The sequence below is a fragment of the Triplophysa dalaica genome, chromosome 3 (assembly GCF_015846415.1).
Source record: "Triplophysa dalaica isolate WHDGS20190420 chromosome 3, ASM1584641v1, whole genome shotgun sequence".
In the NCBI taxonomy this organism is placed as follows: Eukaryota; Metazoa; Chordata; class Actinopteri; order Cypriniformes; family Nemacheilidae; genus Triplophysa; species Triplophysa dalaica.
Window position 1 is genome coordinate 6,299,666 of NC_079544.1, and position 18,583 is coordinate 6,318,248.

General features: G+C 39.0%; 2 protein-coding genes across 11 annotated transcripts in view; both read left to right on the forward strand.

Moving 5' to 3' along the window:
- slc4a2a (solute carrier family 4 member 2a) overlaps positions 1-8,149 on the forward strand; it is a 23,115-nt gene extending 14,966 nt beyond the window's left edge. For all 4 annotated transcript variants that reach the window (XM_056743366.1, XM_056743369.1, XM_056743370.1 and 1 more), the window contains 15 exons: positions 417-552; positions 667-856; positions 1,200-1,293; positions 1,388-1,572; positions 1,657-1,873; positions 1,991-2,194; positions 3,057-3,205; positions 3,287-3,481; positions 3,559-3,771; positions 3,927-4,016; positions 5,548-5,714; positions 5,804-6,057; positions 6,135-6,304; positions 6,444-6,617; positions 6,781-8,149. In XM_056743366.1, the coding sequence (XP_056599344.1) occupies positions 417-552; positions 667-856; positions 1,200-1,293; positions 1,388-1,572; positions 1,657-1,873; positions 1,991-2,194; positions 3,057-3,205; positions 3,287-3,481; positions 3,559-3,771; positions 3,927-4,016; positions 5,548-5,714; positions 5,804-6,057; positions 6,135-6,304; positions 6,444-6,617; positions 6,781-6,861 (2,519 nt within the window). In that variant the 3' untranslated portion in view covers positions 6,862-8,149. The remainder of the gene's footprint in view (positions 1-416; positions 553-666; positions 857-1,199; positions 1,294-1,387; positions 1,573-1,656; positions 1,874-1,990; positions 2,195-3,056; positions 3,206-3,286; positions 3,482-3,558; positions 3,772-3,926; positions 4,017-5,547; positions 5,715-5,803; positions 6,058-6,134; positions 6,305-6,443; positions 6,618-6,780) is intronic.
- Positions 8,150-8,281: 132 nt separating this feature from the next.
- Positions 8,282-18,144, forward strand: ubtfl (upstream binding transcription factor, like). Of its 7 annotated transcripts, none has more exons than XM_056743371.1 (20): positions 8,282-9,914; positions 11,739-11,845; positions 11,970-12,151; positions 12,361-12,444; positions 12,535-12,690; positions 12,807-12,871; positions 12,957-13,077; positions 13,174-13,284; positions 13,365-13,492; positions 13,877-14,018; positions 14,127-14,168; positions 14,240-14,347; positions 14,416-14,565; positions 14,957-15,085; positions 15,347-15,432; positions 15,530-15,719; positions 15,844-15,891; positions 16,223-16,354; positions 17,310-17,423; positions 17,507-18,144. In XM_056743371.1, exons 2-20 carry the CDS (start codon positions 11,788-11,790, stop codon positions 17,588-17,590), a joined length of 2,130 nt encoding a protein of 709 aa, XP_056599349.1. In that variant the 5' UTR covers positions 8,282-9,914; positions 11,739-11,787; the 3' UTR covers positions 17,591-18,144. The 7 variants fall into 7 exon arrangements, with proteins under 7 accessions (XP_056599349.1, XP_056599352.1, XP_056599354.1 ...); XM_056743374.1 differs by having other exon boundaries at positions 17,313-17,423; XM_056743376.1 differs by having other exon boundaries at positions 16,223-16,288.
- Positions 18,145-18,583: the final 439 nt, after the last annotated feature.

Here is an 18,583-nt window from a genome sequence, read left to right on the forward strand (position 1 = left end):
GTATAAATATTATTTGAAAAACTTGAATTAAGGAAACGCTAAAGAACTAAAGAAATGTTGCTTTAGCATTAAACTGAAATAAGTTTAGGTGAGGCAGTAAATGTAATAACTGAAAATAAAACTGAAAATTAAAACGACCATAAATTAAATGTATACAGCAATATTCAAAATAAACAAATAAATAATAAAATGACAAAAAAACACAAAAAATTGATAAAAATTTATTTAAGAAAAAATATAAAAATAAAAGTTAATTCAAGATTCATAAAGACATGGAGTTTATTTATATTATTTTTATAAAATAAAAAATGTTTATTTATTTATATACAATATTATATATAAAGGAAATAATCAAGAATGTGATAAGGATTATATGTGATGCTGTGTCTGATGTTTTGTTGGGTGTAAATAAACAGGTGCAGTGCTGTTGGACCTGGACCAGAAGACTCTACCTGGTATTGCTCATCAGGTTGTGGAGCAGATGATTATCTCAGACCAGATCAGAGCAAAAGACAGAGCCAATGTGCTCAGAGCCCTGCTCCTCAAACACAGGTCAGTAGTGCACATGTTACACAACCAATAAACAACATTCACACGAGACACTGAAAATAATGAGATCTTTCGCATTTGATTCTTGTGACTGAATCGGTTTCTTCTGTGCATCAGTCATCCAAGCGACGGAAGGGAAAACAACTTGTTTCACCGAAACATCTCAGCAACTAGTCTTGCCTCTCTGATATCTCCTCATCATAGCAATAATCATATTGCTACATCAGAGCCTCCTGCCACAGACCCGCTCATTGGAGGACAGCCTAACTTCAATTCACGCAGTGTTGTTGATCTAGATAAGAACGAGGTAGTGTGTTCATTTAAAAAAGCCTGCAAAATAATGACACGTGTGTATATTAAAGGGCTACTTAACCCAACAATGAACATTTTGTCATCATTTACTCACCCTCAGACTGTTCGAAAACTGTATATATGTCTTTTGTAAATGTTTGTTCTGTTAAACACACGGGAAGATATTTGGAAGAATGTCAGATCTCATCCCCTATCGACTCCCATAGTATTTATTTTCCCTATGGCATAAATGGGGGATGAGATCTGACAATCTTGTAAAAATCTTCCTGTGTGTTCAGCAAAACAAAGAAATGTATAGGGGTGTCCCTTTAAGAGACATCTCCTTATTTTTTCCACAGAGAGATGCACCTCAGTTTTTCGGTTTGCACAAGTCTAAATCGAAGCTGCTTGAGAAGATCCCAGAGGATGCAGAAGCTACTGTTGTCCTAGTAGGTCAGTTTCCCTCAATGGCCGAACGTCTTCATAACATCAAAATCTTAGGCACATGACTTAAAGTCTTCACATCTATGATCTCAATTTCTAACAGGTAGCGTGGACTTCCTGGATCAGCCCACCATGGCCTTTGTGAGGCTGCAGGAGGCGGTTTTATTAGAGTCGGTTCTAGAAGTGCCAGTTCCAGTGCGCTTTCTTTTTGTGCTCCTCGGCCCACCCACTGCCAACATTGACTACCACCAAATTGGTCGTTCCATATCCACGCTCATGTCTGATAAAGTAAGATAAAGCGTCAATGAGAGTCTATCAAATGTTGCTGTAACTTACCAACTTCAATCTGGTATCTTCATACGTCCCATTCAGCACTTTCACGAAGCGGCGTATTCGGCAGATGAACGGCAGGACCTGCTGACGGCCATCAACAGTTTCCTGGACTGCAGTATTGTGCTTCCGCCGTCTGAGGTGGGCGATGATGAACTGCTGCACTCTGTCGCTCGCTTTCAGAGAGAAATGTTGCACAAAAGAAATGAGCTAGAGGTCAAACTACAGGCCAAAGAACCCAAGAGCCCAGAGGATATTGGTACATCTCTCTCATTATGAACATGAATGAAGAATTCGTCAGTTGCATCGTTCTAAAATAAATGTGTAAAATGACCTATTTGTGACTCATTTGTTATTTCATTCTGTTATCTCTCAGCTCTTGAGCCGCCACTTAAATCAGACGATGATCCTCTTCGGAGAAGGGGACAGCTGTTTGGTGGGGTTATCCAAGACATACGGCGCCGCTACCCTAAATACATCAGTGATTTTACAGATGCTTTAAGTCCTCAATGCATGGCCTCTGTCATCTTCATTTACTTCGCTGCGCTTTCTCCTGCCATCACCTTTGGAGGACTGTTGGGTAAGTCAAAGTTGTTATTTTTTACTGTTTTAAACACCATTTTTAATTAGAAAAGCAGGAGTTTCCAGTTATGTTTATTAGCAATATTCAGGTTTTAAATCAATACACCTATACAAATTTGGGTAAAATACTTGTTTTTTGTACTGAAAAATAAAAATCTATTCAAAATAAAGACTGAGATTGAAAAAATAACCATTTTTGAAAGTTTCTACTTCCACGGCCTAAAAGAATAGAAGTCGATATATGCAAGTATGTTCACAAACATGAAAATGGTGGTGCTGTTAAATTAATATACATTGTACACTCATATAAAAAAATCGAATATACATAAAATCATATTTAAAGACTTCAAAATCTGCCTTAAATTTTAAAGTCAAATTGGCTTTACAAGTCATTTAAATTTAAAATGATATTCATCTGACTTAAAACATATTTTATACAAATACAAAATATATATATCTAGAATCTAGTTTAACCGATTTCTACTTCGTTTTCACAGTCAGTTGAATATATTTTTATTTCAAGATAGTTGTAAAGCCAAAATAATTGAAAATCAAAATTTAAGGCAGCTTTTGAGCAAAATATTTTAAGTGAATGTTTTTATAAACTGAGATAATCTGGGTTTAGATCAATTGAATACGGACTCCTCTTATCCTCATATTAAAATCTTCAAAAAGTGACGTTTGGTTTCAGACATGGCACATGTCAGTTTGTGACATTGTTAAGATGTCCTCTAGTGGAGGAATATGTGAGACTTCTTGGATTGTTCTTTTTATTTAAGCTTATTGCTGTTTGGGAGAAACATTTAAAATACTTCAGATTTCTCATCTCATGTATGGGGTGGGGTCTTTGTCCTCCACAGGTGAGAAGACAGGTGGTTTGATAGGGGTGTCAGAGCTGATCATTTCCACTGCTGTGCAGGGAATGTTGTTCTGTCTGCTAGGGGCTCAACCTCTGCTGGTGGTGGGCTTCTCTGGACCCCTTCTGGTGTTTGAGGAGTCCTACTATTCCGTAAGTAATTGTAAACCCGAAACTCAATTGTATGGTAGCAGAACGACCTGAACGAGCTAAACTATGAGTCCATGTTTGCAGTTCTGCCAGTCCAATGACATCGACTACTTGACAGGCCGCGTGTGGATTGGATTCTGGTTGATCATCATTGTGGTTCTCATGGTGGCCTTTGAAGGAAGCTTCATGGTGCGTTTTGTTTCACGCTTCACCCAGGAGATCTTCTCCTTCCTCATCTCGCTTATCTTCATATATGAGACCTTCTTCAAACTGGGCAAAGTATGAATATCTTATGTTTTTGTGAGAAAATAATACTGTGTTTACAGATGATCAGACTGTGTTTGTCTGCTGTGCAGATCTTTATGGATCATCCTCTCCAGAGCTGCTATGGAAAAGAAGACAATGACACTGCTTTATCGTTACCCAATGATACCAGCACATCTTCAGTCGCCCCTCAAACCCTAAACCAGCCAAACACAGCTCTCCTTTCCCTGGTGCTCATGTCTGGAACCTTCTTCATTGCCTATTATCTACGGAAATTCAAGAACAGTGCTTTTTTCCCTGGCAGGGTAAGGCAGTATTACTTCTGACTTGTTGTGAAATTGCAAAAAAATAGGTTTTCATATAAATAACTTTGAAGCAGTTCCTTGTTGAAATGTGTCAGTGTCGGTGAGTGATAATGTGTTATTGTCCATAGTAAAATTCTGTTTTATCTGTGGCTCAGCTCCGAAGGGTTATTGGAGATTTTGGTGTTCCTATTGCAATCTCCATCATGGTTCTGTTGGACCAATGCATAAAGGACACTTATACACAGGTGAGACAAAAACAACTTTCATCATCACAACTATTGTTTAGGGGGTATGCATGAGTCTGGCTAACCTTAAAGCCGCAAGTATGGTCCGTCCGTCCGTAATTTTCGTCTATATTATTATCTCGCACTATTGAAAAGAAAATGCAAGTTTGAAAAGATTTATCCATGAATGTTGACTGTTTTGTCGTTCTGTAGCAGTTTAATAAAACTTTAAGCTATGGACTGTTGTTTTGACTCACTGAGTGCTTTTAAATGTGGTTTTGAACTTACCCAGCAAACACATAATATTAGTTTTTGGTTTCCCAGTACGTTCTGGAAATATTCTATTTCTGTAAAGAAAACTTTCCCGAAGAACCAAAAACTAACGTTTACGTCACTCTCTGGTAACCAACAATTGTTAAAGGAGTTCACTTTAAAATTAACATTTCATAATAATTCACTAACCGCACGTCATACAAAGCCATCTGTGTGTTTATTTCTTCTGTTGAAAACAAGTTGAGGCTTTTGGGGAGCACTTTCCAGCGTTCATAAATGCACTTAAAAGGGGTCCAAATTTCAGTTTCATCGCAGCTTCAAAAGGCTCTACATGACAATAACTGATGAATAAGGGTCTAGCAAAAAGATCATTCATTTTCCAAGAAAATGAAAAAATGAAATACTTTAAATATAAATATATGGCTTGCACTGCCTCGGAGTGCCTCCATGTTGCGCGTCCATGACTTCACGTACTACGTTATCACGTTGGAAGGGTCACACATGTCTTAAATTCTGACCCAGTGTAGAAAGATGTTGAATGACACATTATATGTCTTTGTGCAAGACTATTGTTTAAAATGGTCAATTCATGTTCAAATCAGGGATGTTTAAATCTTTTTAAATCTACGTTACGCTTTCTTGGAAAATGACTAATCGTTTCGCTAGAAAACACCATTATTCATCGACGGGTGTCGAGTAGGGTCTTTAGAAGCTGCGATGAAACAGAAATTTAGACCTTAACCAACAGCCCCCCGTTGAAGTCCATTATATGGAGAAGAACCCTCAATTCGTTTTCGACAGAATAAATAAACACATGGATGGCTTGTATGAGAAAGTATGACTAGTAAATTATTATGAAATTTTCATTTTAAAGTGAACTATTCCTTTAACTGGGCTAGTGCAGGGCACTTTAGATAAAAAAGCTATATTTGCCAAAGTTTGCTCAGTTCATGTAATGTTTTTTATTATTAAAACAGTTTAGCAGGCATCATAAATGTCCAGCGTTATCTTAAAATTCAGGCTCCAGTTTTTGCTTTATTTAAAAAAGCTATACATCACTCAAAAGTTTTTAACATTTAAGATTCACCAAAGTCACATGCAGTTTCGGCAAAACACAATGTCATATGAATGGCTTTTCCTACTGATTTGCTAAAGAGGGCCACATGTCATGATAAAGTAAATGCATTTGAATCTGTTTAAATAAGGAGACAAACAAGGCACTGTGGTGTTTTTTTACGATGTGTTACAATGATCTCTGAACTTCTTTTCCTCAATCCAGAAACTAAGTGTACCCGATGGCTTCTCTGTGACCAGCCCGGACAAACGCGGTTGGTTTATACACCCACTGGGATCTGATGGTCAATTTCCCATCTGGATGATGGCTGCCAGCATTCTACCTGCCCTGCTGGTCTACATCCTTATTTTCATGGAAACTCAGATCACCACGTAGGCCACAGTTTACTCTTCTTTCTCAAACTGACCTCTGTAAACTTAATACGGTGTTCTCACCTACATCCCTGTTTTTATGTCGACAGTCTTATTGTGAGTAAGAAGGAGAGGATGCTGGTTAAGGGTTCAGGCTTTCATTTGGATCTTCTGATCATCGTGACCGCCGGTGGGATTTCGGCCTTGTTTGGACTGCCGTGGCTGACCGGTGCCACTGTACGGTCAGTGACCCACGCAAATAGCCTAACCGTCATGAGCAAAGCTGTCGCCCCTGGTGACAAACCACGCATCCAGGAGGTGAAAGAGCAGAGAGTAACAGGATTTCTGGTGGCTCTTTTTGTAGGTGGGTGACTTACTTTCACGGCCAATCATTTGTAACGAACAAGATGCACTAACATTTTTTTACTTGATGCTCTGCAGGCCTCTCCATTGTGATCGGAGACCTTTTGCGGCAAATTCCTATCGCTGTGCTGTTCGGCATATTCCTCTATATGGGAGTGATGTCTCTCAATGGGATCCAGCTATCAGAACGCATGGCGCTGCTATTTATGCCTCCTAAGTACCACCCCGATCACACTTATGTCCGCAAGGTGTGTCACCTACAAGATATCTCGACCTCCATATACTAGCCAAGAACAATATTCTTAAATCAATACTTAGATGACACAAGGTCTCAAGGAATTACAGTGTGAATTTATCTCAGTGTCAGTGACCTTTGGTGTCTTTCAGGTGCGAACTCTTCGCATGCACCTGTTCACATGCTTGCAGCTGGTGTGTCTGGCTGTGCTGTGGACTGTCATGTCTACCGCGGCGTCATTAGCCTTCCCATTCGTCCTTCTCCTCACTGTTCCCTTCAGGAGGTTCCTGTTAGCCAGAATATTTACTCAACGTGAGATACAATGTGTGAGTTTTTTGGGATGCGTCTTCAGAGGAAGTAATCTTGTTCATGCTATTTGTAGAAACAAAGAGGTTTAGGGGTTTGCTTTTCACTACAATATAAGACTGTGACTATCTTTACATATAGATATTATTTTGTCTTTAATAGCTTATTGTGTTTATGTGACAGCTTGATGCAGATGAAGGGGAGCCATCATTTGATGAGAGGGAAGGCCAAGATGAATATACAGAGATGCAGATGCCAGTATGACCTCATTCCTCTCTTTTCACTACTTGACCTGATGTTCTTTTCAGGCAATAGTGTTCGGATGTACTACTTCAGTCAATTTTGTCCCATAATTAATGGAGAAATGTATTTATATATGTAAACGCTTATCAAAATGTCACTTGTATCTGTTAGAAAATATCTTTATATCACCTGTTTTTCTGTTTATTTATCGGAGTTGAAATGTTGTTGTAAAATGTACGTGTTGTGGAGGGATAAATGAATGTATGAGCCCCAGTCAGTTCAAGCAGGAAGCACTTTAAGGGAGATTTAAAATGAAGCCTTTTCTTCTTCTTATTAACTTTAGGCAAGGCATAACTTTTAGAAATGAAAATCTGTACAGAAGAACATTAATGCATACGCAGTATATATATATATATATATATATATATATATGTGTTTCATATTTTTATAACTAAACAAAAATATTACACAGCTTTATACTATATTCAGCTTTGTCAAAAATATATGTAAGAATTGTCACTAGAAAAAGAGTATAAACTGCAGTTTATTTGAAGAAAATACAATAATCTAGTGTTGTCTCTGAACATTGTCAACACATGGCCAAAGAGGTCTGTTTATGAAACACAAACACTAAGAGAATCATAGATGATTTCCATAGGTACAATAATACATGAAGATACAAAATAAATGGATTTTATTTATATTTTACTGTTTGTATGGTTTAGTTTTATAGAACATGTAGAATAAATGTGTTATATGATTTAAATTTAACCAGATCACACTTGTAAAATGGAAGACATATGTTGTTCAATGCACTTGTGCTGTATGTTTATTTTTGTAAAGCATATTTCAGAATGAATGTTGATATTCAAGAAACTATTCTCTTTTAAGTGGCATTTTAGAAATTGTGCAGGGCATCAGGTGGAATCAAGAAATTCAGAATGAGTGTTGATTTGGTATAATATTAGAATCTTTTGTGTGCCTCATTTACATTCCAGCCATCAAAATGATCTCAAGATCTATTTTTATAAAGAAGAAACAAATAAATACATCTTGTATTTTATAATAAGTTTAACTGATTAAAAACTGACAAGGAGTTTCAAATTGTGCCTTTATTACACATTTTAATGTATAGTATATATAACTTGGATAAATAAAGAGTCACCTTTTTGGCACATTAAAAAGTGTTCAACAACAAATATTGTGATAAACATAAAACTGTAGAATGTAAATGATGTGGACATATATCTTTATTTTATCTCTGTAAATATTGTAAGTGCAGGCCCAATAAAATAACATTTGATTTTCACATGTTTTGCTTTTCATTTTTCACGTTTGATGGATATAACTTATGAAAACATTATTAAAGTAGATGACAGAAACATACATAATCTCTTATCATCGAATCGCCTTGTTGCCATCCCAGATGACTTCCTTTCTTCAGCTGAACACTTTAGGAGTTTATAAAATAATATCTTACAAGCTTTGTAATCCCATTTCATGGGGCCACGAGTTAAAAGCTTCGAAAGGCACATCCTTCCATCATAAAAGTAAACTATACAACTCCAGCGGGTTACTAAATGTATTTTAAAGGGAGACACACATACTGTATGACAACTGAAGAAAGTTGTGAAGACTGGTGATTAAATGGTGAGAATTCTCATATTTCAGTGAACTATTACTTTTAAATTTGTATGATTTAGTGACTTCATGGCAGTGACTGTGGTCTAAGTCTGGTGCCATTTCCATGCAGTTATACTGCCATCTCATGGCTAATCGATGGTTGTAGCAACATCATTGTCTGAGATCATGGAAAGAATTGCATTGGCTAAAAATCCATAAACATGATGTAAATCTGAAATACAATATTAACCATGCATTAACAACCATACAGTCTTAGTTTTAAGGCAAAAACCGAAGGACGGACAGAGGGCACAAAAATGTACAAAATGTCATCACATCTACAAATGAAGAGTTTGGTTCCAAAATGTATTATGTTTTTTTATTGTGAATTGCAATTAAAGTCAACCAAACTGCTAACTAACACAACAAAACACAATACAAAAATGATAACATAATAAATATATATATATATTTTTGAGTTATCTCATTTTGGTACCAAACTCTTGGGTTAACAAATAAATACAAATTAGTCCAAGACAAGTTTTCTCGGTACAGTCACCTTCATGGTGTGAATGGAGCACGCTTGCATTGTCAAATGAGGGGGTTGAGTCAGTGGAGGCTGTCTCCTCCTTTCCCTGTGCCATTGGTCAGTTTCACATAAAGACATTTCCGACAACGTGACGATTGTGTACAATCAGAATGCGTGAGAGTCAATGGAGCATTGGCTCAGTCTGAGAGAGAAAACCTCCTCGATCACAGTCATAGTTGGTTTCAATAGTGGGAACTTAAAGCACAAACAGTCTGCGTCGTCTGTGCCTACACTCCAGTCAAACAGCATGGTGGAGCCAAACACACCAGACTCTTTTGGGCCTCGCTAGACGAGATTTTGGAGCCCAGAGGCCGCTGTAGTTGCACCGGGAGCCGAATGAACGGCCAACTTTAATCGCTTTAGCACTTGAAGAATGCTGAAGTGTTAGCTAAGAGTCCTGCTCTTGCGTTTTTGTCCAATTAAATACACAGGCATAATTATGCATTTAATTATGAACTAAAATGGATGTTTTTCTATTATTACCTGCATGACGGATAAACAAACACTAGATTTAGATTCAAGCAATTTCAAGCCGGGCAAACCGATTCTTTAAAATGTTTTAAAATGAATTCCCATTCAAGTTATAACATTCAAACGTGTGCATTAAAAAGAAAAATAACTATTTAAGTTTAAGCCTCCGCCTTTTGTCTCCTTTTTTTCTCGCATGTTTTCCCTCGGAGTTCCTCCCCCTGCGGCGCTGGGCGGAGTTTCATACCGAACCAGACGCTCCTTTTGTCGGATTCGTTTCGACTTGACTCCCCGGGGTTTACGGCTAAAAAACAGATACTTAAAAACAATAAGACCGTTCAAAACGGGCACGTCTCAAACCGAGAGGAACGTACGCGACTGGATTTTGAAAAAGGTGAGTCGTTTGACAGTTTTTTGAGCGGTTTCGAGCGTTTTTCAAATTGCTCGTCCCCGAGTCTTTGTAACATTCATGGCGGCTCTGCAGTGAAGGCTCTGGGGCGACGGAAGGCACAAGCGCCCGCTCATACCTCTGATTTTATTTCTGATTCGCCAGAACACGGCGTGCATTCGCGTGGATTTGATATGTGATTAGAATCGAACATTTATGATATATATTTATGACAGAATTCATTGTAAAACGATATAATCCATTTTGGGATTCTGCCCTAATGTCTGCAAAAATGTCCAAATATGCATGTATATATAATGGAATATATATATCAGCTGGCAGTAAAGAGATCGTTGCTATGTATATATTAATATATAATTTCATAGGTGTAAGCAATACTCCACGTACTTTTGCCAATTGCTCGCGCACTAGCTTAGGCGTTCGTGCCAGCGGAAGCTGCGTGGTGACTCCTGCCGGAATAAAGACGCCATTACTGGGGCTCCAAGCAGTGTAACGGTCGGTGCGTCACAGAAAACTTATTTTTCTGCTCAAATTATTTATTCAGCTGGTTTGGGCTTCACACGGTGTAAGAAAACATTAGGCTACTTTGTTGTCAGTGTGATTATAAAAAAAAAAAAAATGCATTTTTGTAAGTTTACTTTATGCTAGGTAATTAGCGAAAACTTTCAAACAAATAAAGAAGTAAATACATCATTGTAAAGGCGGGAATTATGTTGCAGAGAACGTGTTTTTTGTTGTTATTATTACGTGTTTTTTGGCCGAATTGACCTTGCGCGCGGGCGGGAATGACACCGAGAAACCCCGCGCCTCGTGCGGGCGCGCAGCTACGCTACAGCGCGAGAAGTACGCGGGCGCGCGGCTTTCCTAACGTACTCGGGTGCAGCATGCAGTAGAGACTCGACACGGCGATGATTTTTATTGCATATTGTGGGTTTAATGAAATTAGCGAAATGCCAATCGATTGTTAAAAGCCGGTGTTTAAAGACAAGTAAGTTACAGTTCTGTTTCCTTACTTAAAAAACAAAACCATATGCAAAAGTTGAAGGTAAATGTGATGTTACTTTACGTAGTGTTTTAAATTCTCATGCAGGTTAAACAAACCTTATTTCAACGCCCCGATTACCGTTAAATTGTAAAAAGCCAAAGAGCTGTAATATTTGTATCCGTGAAGTACTCGCCTATGAATGTGCTGCACTGTCAGGACACCGTCGCATCTCGGCTGACATGACAGGAAACACGTCGAGGCTCCCGTGGACATATGTCCGTTTTGCGGTTTTCTCGTCGCATCGCGCTGCTGGTGATTTCATGATCCGAAGAAAGTCTTCCTCCCCATTCTTCCGAAGCCGATCTCCGTCCTTCCTTGCTCTCTCTCGCATCCTCAAATCGCGGGAAGACTTGGGTAGATGTCTTATGTGTGTTACGTTAAAGTAGACCGCTATATGTTAACACACACGCAAATAAAGGTTTAATAAACGCTATACATTTAGGTTCATGTCGTCCGGTTCACAGCACCGAACCGGTTCGTTCTCCGATGCGCTAGTATGGCCACGGCTTGATGATGCTTCCCTGCCGAGGTGGGTTAGAGGCGGGGCATGGTCACATCTTCCTCTGGGTGGCAGTGATCAGATCCATAAAATCTCAGTTATCGTATCACAATGAGAGGACCATTCATTCAAATTGAATCAGCTCTTTATTTAGGGGTTCTTTTTACCCCAAGTTTACCTTTGTGCTCTGCAGTGCTGTATCATTTGATATGTCTACAGATGAATGCACACTAGCTCTAACATATTATATAATCTCCCTATGCAGCCACTTGGCCACTGAAGAGTCAAGTTGGAGTTTACAGACATCTGTCATCATGAATGGCAGTACTAGCGTGTCCAGCAGCCAGACTGGACGCATCAAAAGTGAGACAGGTACGGTCACACGATGGTGGATTGACACGCAACTATTATGTTGTTATATTGTCCTAGCTGGGACAACATTTGATTTTGCCCATACAAATGTTCACTGCATTCGGTGCGCTCTCTCTGTATCTAGATGTAGATACATGGAGCAAAGAGGACTGTCTGACACTGCTGGAGAGGATACGCAGTCTGTTACCTGAAGGAGACGGTATGAAATATAAAACCACGGAGTCTCATTTTGACTGGGAAAAGGTGGGCTTTGGGGTTTTCACTGGAGATATGTGCAAGCAGAAATGGCAGAAAGTTTCCACAGAGGTGAGCCAAATTTCTGTGCCGCTTCGCAAACAATAAACACTGGATGTGTATGTGCAATCTCAATTAAAATGTGTTTTGAGGTTTTATTTCTCTTTTAATTCTCAAAGTGAATGATGACAACCTCAGTCAGGAGTCAGGACTGCATTTTTATTTATTATTTTGGAAACGTTATGATCGGACTGTTCTGATGCAGTTGTTTCCCCTCACAGGTCCGTAAATACAGAACAATGACAGAGGTCATTTTTGATGCAATTGAATATGTGAAGAACCCTTACAAAGGGAAGAAACTGAAGGTAAGACTGCAAAAGTTTGCCATCTAGAATGTTATTTTAAGTTATTGTATGGTGCTTATCTAGTAATCTCATTTATTTTGATTGTTTTAGACACACCCAGACTTCCCAAAGAAACCCCTCACTCCCTACTTTCGCTTCTTTATGGAGAAGCGCGCCAAGTATGCAAAAATCCACCCTGAGATGAGCAATTTAGATCTCACAAAGATTCTGTCCAAAAAATACAAGGAACTCCCTGAAAAGAAGAAGGTGAGTGTGTCTGAGAATATTGTGCTGTTTTCGTATTTGTATGAAGACTGTTTTCGGAGACTTGAAAGTTTCAGTGAAATATCATCATATATCATTTCTCCTGTTGCTGTTGTCAGATCAAGTACATTCAAGAGTTTCAGAGCGAGAAAGAGGAGTTTGAGAAGAACATGGCAAGATTCAAGTTAGTGTCCACCTTCATTGTCCCAAAATACCAAACACACGTTTTCTTTATTGGTGATTCAGCGTGAAGCTTCTGTTCTTTTTAGGGAGGACCACCCAGATTTAATAGAGGAGAGAAAGAAGTCAGACCTCCCAGAGAAGCCGAAGACCCCTCAGCAGCTGTGGTACAACCATGAAAAGAAGACCTACATGAAAATTCACCCAGATGTAAAAGAACTTGTCAAAAAGAAATTGAACTAGAGGTCATATTGTCTTCGTTCACGTCTCAACCAAATTTGTTTTTGTTTCAATGGCAACCCTCAGGTAAGTCAGAAGGAGTTGAAGGAAGCATTACGCAGACAGTGGTCCCAACTCCCAGACAAGAAGAGGCTGAAATGGATCAGCAGAGCTCTAGAGCTGCAGAAACACTATGAGGTATGGCTGCTTTCCACCTCGAGCAAAGGTAATAAAGGAAAATTGTGAGCATAAGTCTGAATTACTGCTTCCTTATACAGGAAACCATGAGAGCGTATCTCGAAGCTCATCCAGAGATAAACTCTGAGGAGCATGTTAAGTCTGTTCTTACCAAAGCTGAAAGACAGCTCAAGGACAAGTTTGATGGCCGGCCAACCAAACCACCACCGTAAGTATCATTGGTGGAATGTGGCAAAAGGCTTCAATTTAATCTTTGGGAATTTATTTTATATGGGCGTTGAACGGTCAGTATAGTCCCACCCCCGCGCCCATACATATGTCATGCAAAGAAGAGATTACTTTTGGAGGTTCATATTTTTCATTCAAGATTATGAGAGCATATGAATAAAATGATATGCACAGATAAATCCTTCATTATAAACACCGGAATATTGCATGTGAGAAAAAAAAAAATGGGCCGTTTTTATTTCGTTGTGATTTAGAGAATATTTTCTAAGCAATTTGGCCAGGTATGAACTCTGTTTATAAGCCTTTTTCCCATACAGTTGTAATGATATTTAAGTGGATTATTATTTATGGTTACTTTCTGCAGGAATGGATATTCGCTTTACTGCGCTGAACTAATGGTAAACATGAAGGATGTGCCAAGCACAGAGCGCATGGTTCTGTGCAGTAAGCAGTGGAAGTTGATGACGCAGAGAGAGAAGGACATGTTCCAGAAACGATGTGAACAGGTCCGTCTGCCCCATACAATCAGAATCAAAACAACCAATCCGTAATGATCCAAATTTCAGATTTTTCATGACTTTCTATAAACAATAATTATAATTCTGTTTCATCAGAAAAAGAAACAGTATGAGATTGACCTTCAAAGGTTTATTGAGGTAAGGATGTCCTGCCCACACTGAGTCTCTGCTTATTTGAGCTGTTTGCCTGAATCTCTTTGTTTCTACAGAGTCTCCCGGAAGAGGAGAGGGACCGCGTGTTGTCAGAGGAGAAGCTTGGCGGCAACAGGCTAGCGGGTATCGGCAGCCCTCTGAGGGCTAAATCCCCGTCTGTGAAGGTATGTTTATACAATCGCATGCTGTTTTGCTCTTGAGCCATGTCTTGAGTTACCATGTTGTTGTGTAGGATCGGTGTCGCGACCCTGAGCTGGATCAGTGGATGCTGGCAAAAGACAAGCGAGACAGTAAAAAGAAACCACGGCTTCCTGAAACTCCCAAGACTCCCGAGGAGATGTGGCAGCAGAGCGTGATAGGAGACTATCTGGCTAAATACAGGGTAAGCATAACATGTTGTGATGTTCTTTTTTGATATACAATAAAACATGCGGGACTAAATGGGACAATGATAAGATGATTTATTTAGTCACTTGAAATCAAAAAGTTTGAACGCTGGCTTTAGACACTATAGGAAGGGCTCTGTTTGAGCATCCTCCTGACCAACCACATTGACTTTTATTGGATGAAATCACACTATCTATATTTTGAATATGTTAATAAGAACCTACTGTCTGTGTTTGATTTTTGATTTTGGAGACAAAGTTACGAAAATGTAAAAAAGTTCCTCATTAAAATGTATTAATTTGAACGAAAGCACTTATCCAAAGCGATATATAAAAGAGGGAACATCCCAAGCAGTTTTAACGTTGACTGACTTATGTTATTTGCAGAATGACAGGAAAAAAGCGCAAAACGCAATGGAGGCGGCATGGAAGGCCATGGAAAAGAAAGAGAAGATTCCTTGGATCAAGAAGGCTGCTGAGGACCAGAAGCGATACGAGGTTCAGTACCGGACCGTGGTCAGTGACCAGACATTTGACCACTGTCTTCTCAACTGTGCACCTTCTCACTTTCCTCCTCTCTAGAGTAGAGATGGAGGAGTTTGCAATGAATGCACTTGTATCTGCACACTGTGTTCACTGAAAATGTAACTCACCATCATTGCAGCTTTGTTGCATAATCATCATCTACGTGTATATACAGTACATCATTATTGTCTTATATCTTTTTGCTTGTTGGAGCAATACTTCTTTTTACTCATGACCCTTTTTGTCCCGCAGAGAGAGATACTAGAGACAAGAACCGTTCTGTCAGGACAGGGCCAAAGAAAGCCAAAATTTGACGGAGAGCCCAAGAAGCCCCCTGTGTGAGTGTTGTGTGTTTAGTTTTCACTTCCTCAATGCTACCCGCAACAGAATATACAATGAATCTGTTCTCTGTTTCTCTCGTCCTTTCGACCTCAGGAGTGGCTATCAGATGTTCTCTCAGGAACTCCTGACCAGTGGCGAGCTGAATCACTTCAGCCTGAAGGAGCGCATGGTGGAGATCGGCAAACGGTGGCACAAGCTCAATCAGAGTCAGAAGGACAAATATAAGAAACAGGTGGAGGAGCAACAGCTTGAGTACAAAGCCGAGCTTGACACCTGGGTTAAGGTAGGATGTTTGGTTAATCATTTGGAGCTTCAAAACAAATACACTTTCAATTTGTGTGTTTATAAGTTTGAAATTTTTGAGATTTCGGGTTATGTATTTTTCTCTCCGTTTTGCTCTTTCCTAGTCACTTTCTCCGCAGGAGCGTGCAGTTTATAAAGAGTTCTCCACTACGGTAAGTAATCGCTTGATTATATGTGTCAGTAAATCACTTTGTAATGCAATGTTCTGCATTTTAGTGTAACATTTACAGTCTGTTTACTGATTCATTTCATTGCATGGCAGGCTCAAGTTGATGTTAAGGCTTAATTTGGTTGACTTGGCTTGTAGAGGCTGTTTCGTAGCATATATTTTTATTTCGATTCAAAATAACAGATGCGTATTTTTGGTGAAACTAACCTGACCTGAAAATTCAATTAGGGCTGCACTAATAATCATGGCTTTAAGCTTGAACATGTTTTCTGTGCTGCTCTCTCCTCCACCCCTTCCTCTCTCTGCCCTCACAGAAACGACGAAGCACAACAAAAGCACAAGGTCCTGGGGCTAAAGTCCGAGTCACCAAGGGGAAGGCGGTAGGTGCCAGACCCACGGCGGTGGTTGTTGGGGGGGGCAAGCGTTCCATGGCGTACCGAGCCAAGGTAACGCCCGCTCACTCAGGGCGAATCACTCACACCGGCTACACAAAACCTCACTCTTAGCTAAATGCTGTGGATTGTATGTAAAGGCTTGAATGTTTAAAGGGATGGTTCACCCAAAAATGTAAACGCTGTCATGAGTTACTCCAACTCCACTTGTTCCAAACCTGTATAAACATCTTTGTTTAAAAACAGAAATAAAAGAATGTTAGCCACTAAGATTTCTGGGGCATCACTGACAACAATAAAAATGTTCATCTAGGTCAGGGGTTTTTGATCTGGGGTCCGGGTACCCCCAGGGGGCCTACAGAAAGTTGCAAGGGGTTCCTCAGAAAAATTATAAAAGTCCACATTGTTTATCTGCTTTTTTTTTGCTTTTGATGGTTTCCAGAATTGATTCTATTTGAATCTTTTTTAGTGAGTTTTTCTCACTTGAAGTTTCTTTTTTGGGACTCAAAGTGAAAGTGTTGCCGACTATTTATGTTTAGAAACAATGTGTTAATAATATCCTATTTACTATTTATCTAACACATTTTAAAAGTTTCTTTACACAGAAAGGATATAGATTGATATATATTTTAGAAAAGGGGGTCCTCGAAAAAGGTAAATCCTATTTGGGGGTCCTTGGCATCATTAAGTTCTAAAACCCCTGGTCGAGGTGCTACAGAACTGCTTGTTTTCCTAAATGCCTCAAAATATTTTATTTTGTGTTCAACAGAACAAAAGTAATTGTACAAAAACTCTTTCTACTATGGTAGTCAATGGTGCCTCAGAAATTTCAGTTGCTGACATTCTTCCAAATATATTTATTTGTGTTTTTAAACATATTTGTGTTCAAGAATAAATCATGACAGAATTTTTATTTTTGGGTGACCTGTCCCTTTAACATCTGCAATATTTCATGTTGGGATGCGCAATAATTTGCAAAGTAGAAAAGAAGTATGACTTTGGTTTCCAGCAGGACACATCAGAATCAGATGAGGATGATGATAAAACAGACTCCTCAGACTCGGACGATGAAGATGATGAATCGTCTGGCAGCACAGATAGCGATGATGACGACGATGATGAGGTTAATTTAAAATCTGCTCAAAAAACATAAAAAAGCTGGGAATCATTCATTTTTATTTTAACTTGAAAATTCATTCTGTATAGAATGATGATGAAGACGACGATGACCGATCAGACGGCTCCAGCAGCTCATCATCAGAAGACAGCAGTGACTCTGAATCTGACTAACCAGTCCCATCAATCTCATAAAGGGAGCTGTGCCGGACACACCCCTTAGTAACACCCCTCCTACAAAACATGAGATGGGCCGACAGCTGTGAGCTCACAGCTTGCCGTCTACTGGCTCCCTATTTCAACAGGGCAGAAGAGAAGATGGAGTTCATCTCTCTCTCGATTATGACGGACTCAAAAGTCAGTCAGACAACTTTTTTCTTTTTAAGGAGCTGTGTTACGTGTGTGGTAATCGCAACAATTTTTATCACCTTATATAGGTGTGTTATTAAAATATGTGTTGACTGTTTGATTTGTTCTTTTTTTTTTTTTAACTTGAAAATAATATGATTTAGCTGGTTAAGCTTTTAAACATTTTGACAGCATCAGGGTTGAGTTCAGAAGGGGATGTTACGGAGTGAGAGACTTAAAAAATGGAGATGGATCCTCCTGTTTATATTTGTTTGACTCAGCCAGTTGCTGGGCCTATGAGGGCTATATGAGCTGCTCAAGTCTTGTTTGGATCGTTCTGTTGCAGATCCTCCATAATAAATGCACTTTTTTCTCTTGTATTTATTTGTATGTTTTCAAAAACATGAGACTGATTGTCACATACTAGTATGTGGGTAGGATCACACACTAAAATGTCCCAAAATAGTCTTTTGCAGAATCCAATTTACTATTACAGACTCACGAATTTGTAACAATGTTATTTGCGTATCTCAGCTTTTGTAAACATTCATAGTTTATAATCAGTTTAGTAAAACAAAGTAGTTTACAAGGAGGTAAAGAGCAAATTGTTATCTACTATGACTTTAAGATTTAAATACGGTTTCCTCTTTGTCTGATGAGCTGAAAGACAATAATCTCATAAGCATCACTCTCGGTGAACCAGCGCAGTTCATCATTTCTGTTGATCAGCATAATGTTATTTTGAATGGAAAGAACTGTCACGCTGTTATAAATGAACCTGGATGTAATACTGCATAACGCACTCATTTTTTCTGCCGG

Bases quoted from the DNA above. Each gene is read 5' to 3' on its own strand.
- ubtfl (XM_056743371.1), top strand. From the start codon at position 11,788: ATGAATGGCAGTACTAGCGTGTCCAGCAGCCAGACTGGACGCATCAAA. The intron at 14,169-14,239 runs GTAAGGATGTCC...TTGTTTCTACAG, and splicing joins ACCTTCAAAGGTTTATTGAG to AGTCTCCCGGAAGAGGAGAG. The intron at 14,566-14,956 runs GTAAGCATAACA...TGTTATTTGCAG, and splicing joins ACTATCTGGCTAAATACAGG to AATGACAGGAAAAAAGCGCA.